Here is a 14,173-nt window from a genome sequence, read left to right on the forward strand (position 1 = left end):
CTTGATCTGCCCGGCCTATACCGCTGAGCCTCCCTAAACCGTCCCAGAGAGGAACTAGTTCTGGCCCCTGCCTTGAGCCGAAAATCTGGAAGCCATAGAACCTTGGTATCACTAAGACCTCACACTAACTTGTCCAAATCTTCTCCAAAGAGCATAGCTCCCTTAAGTGGCAGAGACCCACAACCATAGCCATATTTTTTGTCTGAAGTAGGCAACAAATCATAAAAGCCTCAGACAAAAGGATGAACCCATGTCCAAGTCGGCTAACTCCTGACCCCCAGAAGAACCAACATCTACCGAATCATCCAGGAGCTTCTCGGCCCAACGAAAACATGCCCGAGCTACCAGACCCCACAAACCGAGGCCTGCAGGGCTAGAGCCGACAAAACAAAACTACGCTTGAGAAAAGATCCCAACTTCCTATCCTGAGGATCACGGAGGGCCGTTCCTCCATCAACCGGGATAGCCGTAGCTATAATTACTGCCGTCACTACTGCATCTACCGTGGGAGCCTTAAAGGAATCCCTATCGTCCTGAGGGAGGGGATAAAGCCTCGCCATTGCCTTTGCCACCTTACACGGCAAATCCCATTCCTGACAAATCATCTCCCGGAGATCCTTGTTCATAGGGAAGGATCACGCCTGACGCTGAATGCCCTTCACCAACGGATCCTGGACAGTTTCCCCCAAAGCCACCTCAGGACCAAACTGAAGGGAGGACGACACCTGATCTATGAGTTCTGACAGCTCATCTCTATGGAAAATCCGCACTACTGAAGGATCCTCTCCAGGAATCCAACAATCCTGCTCCTGAGAGCCGTCAATTCCATCTGACTCCCCCAGATCACTAAGCGCAGCTTCTGCAGCTACAGGAGAAAAACATTGCCTGTCCTCTGACCACTCTAACCGTGGTCTCTCAGCCAAGACGGAAATAGCCCCCTCTTCCAATTGGGGGGGGGGAGGGGGGGGTCCCGATCTCCAGGCCTGATACCGCGTCCAGACAAAATCTGGAGGAAAGCCCACCATTCCTGGACCGTCATTAGGCCCTTTTGTGCCAAAAACGGAGGCCGCAGGCCCAAACCAGCCGGCTCCACGGGCCGCGTCAGACTCAAGATGGCGGCTGTTCCCGCCGAAACTGTTCCCGCTGACAGCGGCCCTGCCTACGCTCCCGCTGACCCGGAGACTCCCGACACCATCGATCCCTCCGCGGTCAAGTCGGGGGGTGCCGCAGCCACCTTTATAGGTGCACCGCAAAGCTACACTGAGCGTCTGGCGCCTCTACCCCTCGCCACGAGCACGCGCGACATCGGAGGAGCTGGGCCGCCATAAACCACGAGGGAAGGGAAAAGCTGTTCCGCAAACGCGCCAAACCAAAAACTCACTCACACTGCAAAAGCACTGGAGAAAGCGCTGCTCTCTCGTTCCAGCAAGGAATCAAAACCCCCGTTCGGTCCGCTGAAAATAAAGAAATAAATGCCCTTAAAGGCACAGTACTCCAACTCTGGCAGCTGGAAATTGTAAGGCACTCAAGGCTACAATACTGAGAAAGCAGCCGAGGCACAAAGCTGCCAAGCAAACAGAAAGAGAGAGCAGCACAGGGGGAGGGACCCAAACATAGGTGTAACACCCCAGGGGGAAAAACTGGGCCCCACCAGACCCAGGGCCCCAAAGCACTTTTTTTTTTTTTTTTTTTTTTTTTTTACACACACACGTACAGGGTACTGCAACAGAATAAAGTTTGGAAGGAAAAAATCCTACGACCCAATGACAAACTACCTCACCAGATTATTGGAGACTGCACAGGCTGTCAACTGCTACCTCTGCTGAGACTGAGAAAATACTGGCTAGTGGAGGTTCTGCACAGGTTATATATACAGGCTTCAAAAGCTTAGTGTTTTCTCAGTCTCCCTCTGCTGGTAGGAGGACATAACCCACGCGTCTTGACCGGTCTGGAGGGTCGCTGAGGAAGGGGGGTTTATCAGCCTGCTCCAAAAAATCTTGGACGTTTGGGAAGGAAAGCCAATTGTGGAGGAGAAAACTAATTTGACCCCTGACCCAAGATTAGATAATTCAAGGGGGAGAACTGGATGTCCGAAAGAAAAAAACAAAGGGACCTGCGAATCTTTCAGGATACACTGAACACCTTCAATATGTGCAGAAGGAGAGAAGGCTATACTTTTTTTTTTTGCTAAAGTCCATAAATCTTATTCCAGAATTAACCTTAGTGTTGATGAAGGATGGGCAGGTAGAGATGAATCTATTACCTGGACAGACCACACACTAGTTTGGGTGGAATTTCCATCTAGATGCTGAGCCTTCTGGGCTGAGGTATTGGCATCTCAATGAGATATGTTGTGAGATACTAAAACAGTGGAGCACCTGGAGGGAGTAATATAGTATCTGCATAACAATCCAAATGAATACTCACCACAAAATTTGGGAATGCTTGAAAGCTGTTCTACAGGGTGAGCTAAAAGGGCTAGCCTGTGCAAAGAAGAAAGCGAGGCAAGCTAAAGAAGTTTGACAATGCTAGAAGCTAAAGAAATTAGAGAGGTGTCATGCTAGAAAGTCTGACCAGAGAATTTTGGCTAAAAATTGGGCAAATTAGGGAGGACTTGGGGGCTTTGCAAGATACAGAAATGCAGTAAATGCTTTTTCTAATACCTTTGCTGTCACTAAGCCCTCATCCTGGAGCAATCACTGGATAGCACCGATGCAACCTTCCGTGTTCCTATTGGGTATAGATATCAAATTAATGAGAAGAAAGAGCGCGTGAGAGAGCGAGAAGAACCTGTGGGATAGTTCTGTTCAACCAGCAGGTGGAGATAGATAACTGAGCCGAAACATCTTTGCATCTAGTCCAGCTCCTCAGTATTTAGTTACTACTACTACTACATAGACAAGCAGTAAGGACAAACTCAGCACACATACACACCCTTAACCTTAAAAAACTCACTAACCTACCACCACCCAGACAAGCAAACGTGTGGACCTAATTTCTGGACAACTTGTACAGAACAAGAGATATACAGGAAGCACCATGCAAGGTGAGTTATTTGACCCATTACTTTGCACCGACTAACCCTTGGGAGGGCCTCTGGAATAGTGGAAGAGACTAATGGGAAGAAAATCCAGGTATGGACTAAAGTTCTCCTTCCATTACATAGCTTCCCACTAGACCAAAACCTGTGGGATGTTCAAAAATAATCCCTAGAGTGGGTGGGATCCTGAGGCCACTGCCGCCCCATGGACCAAAATCGGCTTCTGAGCATACCACAACATCCATCCTGTAGTGCTTGGCAAAAAGGTATGCAGTGCCAACCACATCGCTGCCTTGCAAATATATGCCGGAAAAGGGTAGTACTGGACAACAATCGGGAAATGGACACAATGTCGCTGTATGACTTATACAATGAGCCTGCAAGGCCTGAGAAGCCTGCTTCCCTGAAAGGAAATTAAAGCACATGTGACTTCCAGATATCAAATGAGGACTATACACACCGAGAAGCTTCAAGGAAGAATAAAGAGCCTCTTCGTTCTCTGTGAAAGGACAGAAGCTCTACATGTGTCATGGATGTAGTGTTTCCAAGCCTGAGGCAAGGTAGTAATGACAGAATCAGAATAATGTTTTCGTGTCAACTGAGCCCTTTCAACTGCCAAGTACACCTCTTCTTGAGACTGAGGGTAGTGAGAAATTCTCCCACTTGAACCAAGGCTATGACTGTTCTTAGTGTCTCCATGGGAACGCAGAACACTGAGGCAGTGGTTTAGACCTTGAGATCTAAGACCAGACAAAAAGTGCCTTCTCTCTTCAGCCTGGAGAACCAGCAAGGAACCTATGGTAGTCAACTTGGACTGCCTTGGTTCCCTTTCGACAAGGAGACTGCAAAAGCAACTGGGCAGAACTCCCAACTATAACATTCTGCAATTAAATCCAGAACCCAATGGCCCGACATAATTTTGGCCCACACCTCCTAAAGACATCCTCCCACTGGAGGCATTAAGCGCTGTAGCTGACAGAGGACTTCCTGTTTGCACAAAAGGGATATTGAAATGCTTGAAAGAGATACCTTCCTTACCATAATGCTGTCAGGCCAGTACTGTCTGCCATCTTGAAACAGACCAAGAGCCCCCTGAAGACAGACAACCAGAGGCTTTTGGCTTATCCTCCAACAACTGCTGCTTAGTTTACCCCAGTTCTTCCAAGCTACTGAGACATCTAAACAGCCACTTGCCACAAAAGGGCAGTTTAAGTAGATGTGACTGGGTATTTATTTTTTGTTTGGGGTTTTAAATGCATATGGGATACTGAGCATTGTATACTCTTCCTCCCCCACCTTTCTCATATCGAGGCACGAGACAGGGCTGCCTATTACCCTTGTTTGTTCTTAACTTTGGATCCCTTGATTCAAAACAAAGGAACCCCAACATCAAGGCCTTACACTGAGCAGATATACTTATTAGCAGATAAGATCTAATTTCTCCTTCCTTAACGTCCCTCCAAACCGGCCCAGGATTGGACTGATGGGAAGTAAAGCAGTAAACTTAAGGGAGGGACCCCAGGAACCCAGCCATGAGGACCCTAGTTGCAAAGACTGCTTCCTGACATGTACATCTAGTCTGTAATGCTTAGAAAAGGAATGCAAGGAAGCCCAAGTTGCCGCCTCACAAATGTCTGCAGGTGGCACCAAAAATCTCTCCGCCCAAGAAGCTGCTTGCCTCCTAGTGGAGTGGGCCTTGACACCCTCCAGCACAGATTTCCCAACATGCAGGTAAGCGGAAGCTATCATTTCCTTAAGTCACCTAGAAATAGTGGTTTTATAAAGGGAAAGGGAAATGGGACTTGATATACCACCTGAGGTTTTTTTGCAACTACATTCAAAGCGGTTTACATATATTCAGGTATTTATTTTGTACCAGGGGCAATGGAGGGTTAAGTGACTTGCCCAGTCACAAGGAGCTGCAGTGGGAATCCAACTCAGTTCCCCAGGATCAAAGACCACTGCACTAACCACTAGGCTACTCCTCCACTCCGCCAAACCCTTACGAGAACCTCCAATAAGCACAAACAGGCGGTCCAAGCGCCAGAAATCCTCCGTAACCTTAAGATAGTGCTTACGAACCCTCTTAATATCCAGAGTTTGGAACTTCCTCTGGTCTTCTGAACCGAAGAGCGCAGGACTGGCAGAACCACAGAAAGATGAACACACAAAAACAACTTTAGGAAGAAATGAAGACACCAGACAAAAAAATCGTTCCTTAGAAAATTCCAAAAAAAAAAAAGAGGAGATCTGCAGAAGGCGGCTTGCAACTTCGATATTCATCTAGCCGAAGCAATGGCTACCAGAAATACTGTATTGAGCATTAAATCCTTAAGGGAACAGGAAGACAACTGTTCATACAGAGGCCCTGTGAGGACCGACAGCACCAAATTGAGATCCCAATCCAGAAAGGGCCCTAGCTAGAGGACGGAGACCAACCCCCTTCAAAAAACGATGACTAGCCAGCGACTTATCCTGCACTCAACCCCAAAAGCAAGACAAAAGCCTTTATCAAATCCAACCTGTAAAAGTTCCAGCATCTCCGCCAAAGAAGCACGAAGAGGATAGATGCCTCGATCCACATACCATGCCTCAAAAACTCACTAAAGTTCTAATATAATTCAGAGACGATGACCAACGGCGTGACCGAAGCATGGCAGAAGTCACCCAAGAGTAACCCTCTTCAAACAAGCTCGTTCAAGAGCCAGATCGTAAGACAACAAAAAAAAAAATTGAGCCGGGTTGAGCGGAGTCTGGATGAAGAATCGGACCTTGGACCAGAAGGTCGCCCTGAACCGGAAGTTGAAGATGGGGAGTAGACAGAAGACTCATGAGGTCTGCGTACCAGGGTCCGAAAGGCCATTCCAGGGCCACGAGAATCACCGGACCTCTGTGTGCATCGATCTTCTGAATGAGCCGTCTCAAGACAGGTCACGGGGGAACACTGAGAAGACTGTGAGGCCACTGCTAAGAAGAGCATCTATCCCTTCTGCAACTGAAGCAGGACACCTTTGTGTTGAGGCTTGTGGTGAAAAGATCCATGAGGGGAAATCCCTACTGATCCACTATCAATTGAAATGCATGCAGACCTAGGGACCATTCCCCTGGATCGAGGTTGTGACTGCTGAGAAAATCCGCATGGACGTTCTCCACTCCCGCTACATGAGAGGCTGAGATGGTGGTCAGGTGACATTCCACCCAAGCCATGAGCTTCGCAGATTCTTGTTCCACCTGGCGACTTCTCATTCCCCTTGGCGATTGACATGAGCCACCACCGTAGTCTTGTAGTGGGCTCCCCCAGTCCTTGAGGCAGACATCCGTCGTCACCACTATTCACTGGGATGTGTCCAGTGGCATCCCCTTGGCGAGGTTGCCCATACGCAGCTGCCTGCTGCACTGCTGGGTCTGAAGAGGCAACCTCACCAGAAGGAAGTCCATCTGGACAGGAGAGAAGCTTGTAGAGGCCTCATGTGTGCCCTGGCCCATGGCACTAATTCTACCATTGCTGCCATGGACCCCAGCACTTGTAGATAATCCAAAGCACAGGGGACGTCCATGCACAACCACCCCTGAACCTGAGATTGTAACTTGAGAACTCTGCTCAGAGGAAGAACCAGCCCTGTGCCATGTAGAAAGACACTCCCAAGTACTCCAGGGAATGCGAGGGCACCAGATGGCTCTTGGCAGTGTTGACCACCCAGCCAAGGGACTGTAAGAACTGGACCACTCGAGCCGTGACCAGCAAACTCTCCCGATACGATTTTGCCTGAATTAGCCTAAGTACGGATGGACCAAAATGCACTCCTTCCTGAGCATTACTGCTGCTGCCACCACCACCTTGACCTTGGTAACATGTGAAAAGCCGTGGCCAGACCAAACGGAAGCGCTCAAATCTGAAAGTGCTGGCCCGGAATCGCAAACCAAAGGAACCTCTGGTGAATGGACCGGATTGGAACGTGCAAATAAGCCTCTTAATTCTAATACAGTCAGAAACTCTCCTGACCATATGGTAATCACTGACCGAAGGGTCTCCATCCAAAAACTGGAGACTGAGGGTATGATTGACTGCCTTGAGATCTAATATCGGATGAAAAGAACCCTCTTTCTTTGGGACCATAATGTAAATGGAATAACGGTCCTGTCTGACTTCTGAAGGAGGTACTAAATAACCCGAAGGTCCCATACCACACCTGCCTTGAGGCGAGAACGGCAGAGACTCCAGAAAGGAGTCTGAAAGAGGCTGCATAAATGCTAAGGCGTACCCATCTCGAATAACCTTAACACCCACTTGTCGGTAGTAACCTGGGCCCACCTCTGAAGAAACTATGACAGCCGAGCTCCCACTGCAATCAGAGGAGGGGCCCTTGCACCTTCATGGGGAAGGACGGAAAGGGGACTGTAAAGAGGCGCCGTATCCCAGCCCCCATGGTGGGAACCTCAAAAAGGACTGCATCCTCTGGAAAAAAAAAAAAAAGACTTCTGGGCCTGAGCCCCCCTGCCAGACCAAAAACAGCAAAAAATCAGGCACTCAACCCTGGCCAAATGGAGAGCCCCAACCAGCCAACCTAGGCCTATCTTCTGAAAGGTGAGGGACCTTCGTATCCCCCAAACTATGTACCAACTTATCCAATTCATCACCAAACAAAAAGGGGCAATGTGGATTTCAAGCCAGGAATGGAGTCTGGACTCTTGGAAATGGCCAAACTTAGGTATTGCTTTGCTTGAGCATTTCTGTAATGAATAAAATTACAGCAAAGATTTTCTCCAATGCAAAGATTATTATGCCAGCTTAGATCTTACATATAGTGTAGGTAAGAGGCTTAGGGAATTTTTACAAGAGGATGTTTTGGACAGGTCTCAGTATCTAGCCTAAGGCTTTGGTCTCTCCTTGGGGGATATGGTCGTCTCAAGGTCACATGGAGCAGAGATCATGGGTATGACCTGGAAGATGTGGACTGTCCCAGATTGATAAAGGCTATCCCAAAGCAGGGTTTTAGCGCTGAACTCTAGGAGAGAGTTGATACCGCACACTTCATAGCGGGATGGGTGCGGGAATACCTTTTTGCACGCTTCCTGGAGCTGTAGTGGTATCTAGGCTTTTTGGAGGACAATCCATAGAAATGTATAGTTTTTTTCTTTGGAAGGGGGTTCTCTTGGCTATGTGGAAAGCTTATGAGATTTCTGATAAGACTTTTATATATTTCTTAGTAAAGCTTATGCATTGGGAAATAAGTGTATCTTTACTCACTGGCTGCAAGATGTGCCTCCCTCTTTTTGGTACTGGAGAAATAGGCTATATGCCTTAATGTTATGGGAGGCATGGGCTACCTATGTTACCCCAAGATGACAATTCTTTGTCTGTTTGGACTTTACAAGCTTTCACACAGGACAAGTGCAGTACTGAATAGATCCAGAGTATCACAATTCGGTTCTAGCCTAACAATAGCCTGGGTCGGGGTTGGGATTCTTGTGTATGCTCATCTTACCAAGATGGCCTAGAGTCATAAGAGTCCAGACAACAGGCCACCATAAGTTGTACACAGTTCAGTGGCTGGGTGTCAGTGGGTGTTTTGGGGTTGGTGTGAAAACCATGATAATAAATTTTCAATTTGGTTTCATGCTTTATAGAACTTTGCTCACTATTATGTTATTACTTTTCATTCTCACATACCAGCTGGGTGCCATCTTGTGTTGCCAATTGCTAATGCTTCTGGCATGCTCTTTGCCACAAATGAGCTGCACAGTCACTTAAAAGGTGCAAGAGGCCAAAAAGGATTGTTTCAGTGAATCTTCTAGCTTCCTATCCACTGGAAAGGTGGTCTTAGTCACCACCATAAACAAGTGCAGCCCGGAAAGCTGCAATTTCTTTTTCCTCCAGAAGCCATGGCTCTTCCCCACTCAGCCCTGCCTCTGGTGAGGCCTATTCTGATAAATCAGGTCCTGAATGTCTAGATGCATCGGCAAGGCCTTAGGAGGACCTACAAGCCACCCCCCCCCCCCCCATGATCGAAGATAGAACTGATGCCAAAGCAGAAGGCTCCTCAATGGAAAGCACTGCCAGTGCCTCAGAAATAAGTACTGAGCTCCTCTTTATGAACCACTTCAGTACTCTCAAAACATCCCCCTCTTCAGGTGCTCTCCCTCCTCTAACAGCTCCTTCAACGATAGCACCTCTGAATAGACCAAGGACACATTAGAGAAGCAGAAAGCCTCATATGACACTCCTCAAGGTCTATACGAGATCTTAAGAGCCAGAAGGACAGCAGAGCAAGAAACAAGCACCTTACAACAAATCTCAACTGTCTCTGCTTCAGTAAATAGGCCTTGTGTAAGACCAATATGAACTTAAAAAAAAAAAAAAAAAAGAAAAGATTCTGATGCAGCTTAAAAATGGCAGCTGAGTTCCATGTGTGATCAGAGGCTGCTCCTCAATGCCAATCAATACCAAACAAAATGGCACTTGTTCCCATGCTCTCCTACATTAAACTGCACATCAGCTCTGCTGGACAGTCCGTAGACCCCGGCATATTCAGATGCTGCGCCAAATCCGAAAATGTGCCGCCGTTGACCATTTACTCCGCATTCCATGGGATTCCCAACTTTCATGCACTGCAATGCCCCAACACCAGCCAGCAGGTCCCACAGCAGGAACACCGCTTAACTGCCTCTGCAGGAGTTGTCATTCACCCCAGACTGTCACAAATGCAGCATGTGTCCCAAGCGTTCAGTCAGGTTCCCTACCCTGTACCAAGCTGAACTTGCAACCCTCCAAGCAGTTGAGTCAAACTTTAGATTTACCACTGCCTGCTGCTTTCCCCAAGTCAGGTCTGCACAAGTCTTACCACAGATAAGAGGCACTCAGGACTGATACTCTGTCCCCCATTCTTCAGCAAACCTCTTCCTTTTTAAGGTTACGCTAGAAAAGGAGAGCTCCACACTAAACAGGGGAGAGGTGAAGGGAGGGAAGAAGTAAATTCACAGGGCAGAAAGATCTGATGACCTCAGATGACTCTGGAGACTCAAGCCACTGGCAAAGCTCAACCGGAAACCAGCTGACCAACTGGACCAGAAGCAAATCGCTCAGAATCAGAGACTGAAAAGTGTGTCCACCTGCTGTAGACAGAAAATACCAAGAGGCTGGACTGGATGCCCAAGACATGTCTCAGCTCAGTTTTTAGTTCTGTATCTCCACCTGCTGGTTGATGACCACAAACTATCCCACAGGAGTGGGAAGTTACATAATGGAAAGTTGTTTTTATCAAGGCAGGAGAGTGGATTAGGGGTTCCTAACCTAGTATTACACAACACAACTTAAGAAGTATATTGGTGGCAAGGAATCAACAAACTATGGGTGCAAGTGGAGCAAAGGTAAGGTTTCCATGGGAGTTTGGGATACCCTTGCAGCATTCACCTTGGGTAGGATTAATGAGGGGAAAAATGATCTGGTTAATCCGTTCACTAAAGCTACTATTCAGGTCTGGGGTTGTGCATCAGGGCCTCATGGGAGATAAGAATAGATCTTATTTGGCTCCCCTTAGATGTTAGAAAGTATTTCAACCAGGAAGGAAGGGGGGGGGGGGGGGCTCTTTCACTGCTGGGAAACCTCAGGCCTTGTATATTTTGGACAAATTCATTCAGGGTGGTTATATTTTTCCCCTTTGGAGATCTGCAGACTCAAATTCTCCCTGGTTTTGGGGGACCTGTTTCCTTATCTACAGGTTAAGAATGTTTTGAAATTGGGAAATCCCTTGGTGCAAATTGGAGATGACCTAAGTGCTTTTGAGAAACTATTACTTAAATGAGTTATTAAGAAAGTAATCTCATCGGCTGCTTAAGAGGAGAACATATATGTGAACCTGGGACAAGATCTCCCAGATGCTCTGGATGAATCAGAATAGGAAATCAGATGCCCAAGGGCCCATAAAATAGCAAATGCTTTCTTGGTGACTGAAAATGCCCTGAAGAATTTAATGCGTTGGTAACTCTAGACAAATTGTACGAGATAACCAAGAGCTCAATGAGCTGGAGGGGTTGTACGGAATACAGTACCTATATACATATCTGGTGGTCCTGTATTAAGATCCAGGGGTACTGGAGAGAAGTTTTTAACTACGTACAATCAATATTACAGAGGTATATTCCCTTTGACTAGGAAATAGCAGTACTGAAGAAGTTGATTCCAGGAACTGAGGAACTGGAATACAAATTAATGCTTTTGCCTTTTCACAGCAGTAAGAATACTAATTTCTACATTTTGGGGATTTGAGTGGGACATCAGACTTCCAAATGCTGAAAGGCAAGATAGGATGTATTTGAGAAAAAGATTCACAGTTTTGTCATAATCCATAGACTGCATGTATGCAAACCTAAATTGGCCAGTCAATTGGAAGAACCCAGCATATCATAACAGGAAGGTCCATTCCATGTTGCTCACACTCAGAAATTAGACTTGGATGTGTCTGCCACTTACCTGGCTAACTATAGAAGCTATTTTTAAATTAATCTTTATTTAGTTTTGAGAAACAGAAACTGCAGACCACCACAAGAGCTGCTGTATACCTAATACAAAACAATGTCTCTAGTCACTTTTCAAGACTAGCCCATTAGAGATGATCAGCCAAAATAATAAAAAATATTGAAGATATTGACCCATGTGCTCTTCACCTTACAAAAACCATCCCCCTACCCAATCTAAACACTTTCCCCTACCCCCCCCCCCCCCCCCCCCAAGATTTCCTGATAACTTCACATTGCTGGACGCTAGACTCCATGGAGCAGCACAGAATGCTTATGTTCAAAAGTTCAGTTACAATGGAGTAATCATATTAGCTGGGGCACACAACATTGGAACTACTGCCCAGATCTCAGGTACTTAAACAGTATGCATCAAACAGCTGTCAGCGTGGTGCATGGTTTCTCATCACAGACCAGGACATTGGCAGATCCAACCCACCTCCCATGCCCAATTGAATTACACCCTCTTGCAACTTACCTCTTTGTCAAAGTTGGCTTTAGTAAATTCTAAAGAGTTCAGGAGTGCATTGGTAGCAGCCAGCTTCACATTGTTACTGGGCTCTTCTTTCCTCATCCCTTGGATAATAGCTGTCAAAATCTCATTGGATTTGTCCTGTAGTTGCTCTGGATCCTGCCAACAAGAGGTAATTGAAGGTGCTGTTGTGCCTATTTATATACTAGTAAACCAAGTTCCATACTGTCTGATAAGTTATGATAAAGACCATCACCTAGACCAGTGGCTCACAATGTTCAGGAGATGTTTAAAAAAAATAAAGTTTATATTTTCTTTTCCAAACAATATGGCCTGATTAAGCACAGAGGCCCCCCAGGCTCACTCTCCAGATGAGATCAATATACCACTGCTACGCACAAGTCAAGAACAACCATAGCAATCATTAACAAAGGGAAGCCTGGAGCTCATGGTAAATGGGAAAATTAGGTTCTTACCTTGGTAATTTTCTTTCCTTTAGTCATAGCAGATGAAGCCATTACGTATGGGTTATGTCCATCAACCAGCAGGGGAGATAGAGAGCACTCAAACTTTCACAGTGCCCTCTTGGCCAGCTAGCTCCACTGCCTCTTCAGTATTTGAAGCTTCCAAAGCAGTATGGCAAACCGCAATGGGAATCACAAGAGCTTTCCTCACAGCGAACGATGGCCCATCACAAGGGCATGAACTCAAAGGAGGGAATGCACATCCTCCTGGAGGGAATAAACTCATCCTCCTTATTGTAGAAGTGGAGGGGAACACACGCGCCTCCTGGAGGGAATGAACACATCCTCCTAAATTTAAACTGAACATGAATCCTGAAGATTGTTTTCCAACTTTCTCCCAAGGAAGGAACTTCAGGAAATTAGAACAGAACCTGAAAAACAGATTCACAGCATACAGACAATCATACAGGGAGGGCTCATGGCTTCATCTGCTATGACTAAAGGAAAGAAAATTACCAAGGTAAGAACCTAATTTTCCCTTCCTTGTCATCAAGCAGATGAAGCCATTACGTATGGGATGTAACAAAGCAATCCCTAGATAGGGTGGGAACAAGCCACACCACGCGCTAGCACTTGTGCATCAAAACACGCATCCCTCCTGGCAGCCACAGCCAGCCTGTAATGTCGGGCAAAGGAGAGCTTAGAAGCCCATGTTGCTGCACTGCATATCTCTTGAAGAGAGATTGCTCCAGTTTCATCCCAAGAGGAAGAAATCGCTCTAGTAGAATGTGCCTTAAAGGCTACAGGCGGAACCCTGCCGGCCAGCAGATAAGCTGAAAAGATAGTTTCTTTGAGCCAGCGGGCAATAGTGGCTTTAGACGCTGGAGACCCTCTGCGAGAACCAGATAGCAAAACAAACAGATGATCAGAAGTCCCGAAAGAGTTAGTAACTCGCAGATACTGCAGCAGAGTCCTGCGCACATCCAAAAGGTGCAGCTGCCCAAAAGATTCTGGAAACTCTTCCTCTGAAAAAGAGGGCAAGAAAATAGGCTGGTTTAGATGAAAGGCTGACACCACCTTAGGCATAAAGGAAGGCACGGTCCGAACCGTGACTCCAGACTCTGAAAATTGCAGAAATGGGTCTCTACAGGACAGCGCCTGGAGCTCTGACACCCGTCTCGCCGAGGTAATGGCCACCAGAAAAACGGCCTTCAGTGTCAAATCTTTCTCCGATGCTCGCCGAAGCGGCTCAAAAGGAGATGCCTGCAGGGTTTTCAAAACTAGCCCCAGGTTCCAAGCTGGACAGGGTGCTCGCACTGGAGGTCGGAGCCGAAGCACCCCTCTAAGAAACCGTGCCACATCTGGGTGAGCAGCCAAAGACACGCCTTCCACCTTACCACGAAGGGAGGCCAACGCTGCCACCTGCACCCGCAGGGAATTAGGCCAAGCCTTTTTGTACACCTTCCTGCAAAAAGTCCAGAATCGGCGAGACAGGAGCCCGCATTGGAACAATGGCTCTGGAAGCACACCAAGACTCAAACAGGCACCAAATCCTGGCATAAGCCACGGAAGTGGACCGCTTGCGGGCTTGCAGGAGAGTGGAAATAACTTTATTGGAATAACCTTTATCCCTCAATTGCGCCCTCTCAATAGCCATGCCGTAAGACCAAAGCGGCCGGCATC

At 47.1% G+C, this 14,173-nt stretch overlaps 1 protein-coding gene across 2 annotated transcripts in view; it reads right to left on the reverse strand.

Annotated features, from left to right (window-relative positions):
- Positions 1–14,173, reverse strand: part of KPNB1 (karyopherin subunit beta 1) — a 122,929-nt gene that overhangs the window by 92,155 nt on the left and 16,601 nt on the right. The window contains exon 5 of one of the 2 annotated variants that reach the window (XM_030220636.1): positions 12,033–12,185. In XM_030220636.1, coding sequence (XP_030076496.1) covers positions 12,033–12,185 — 153 coding nt within the window. Of the gene's footprint in view, positions 1–12,032; positions 12,186–14,173 lie in introns of those variants that run through there. The other variant, XM_030220635.1, reaches the window with a different exon arrangement.

Source organism: Microcaecilia unicolor, chromosome 12 (assembly GCF_901765095.1).
Source record: "Microcaecilia unicolor chromosome 12, aMicUni1.1, whole genome shotgun sequence".
In the NCBI taxonomy this organism is placed as follows: Eukaryota; Metazoa; Chordata; class Amphibia; order Gymnophiona; family Siphonopidae; genus Microcaecilia; species Microcaecilia unicolor.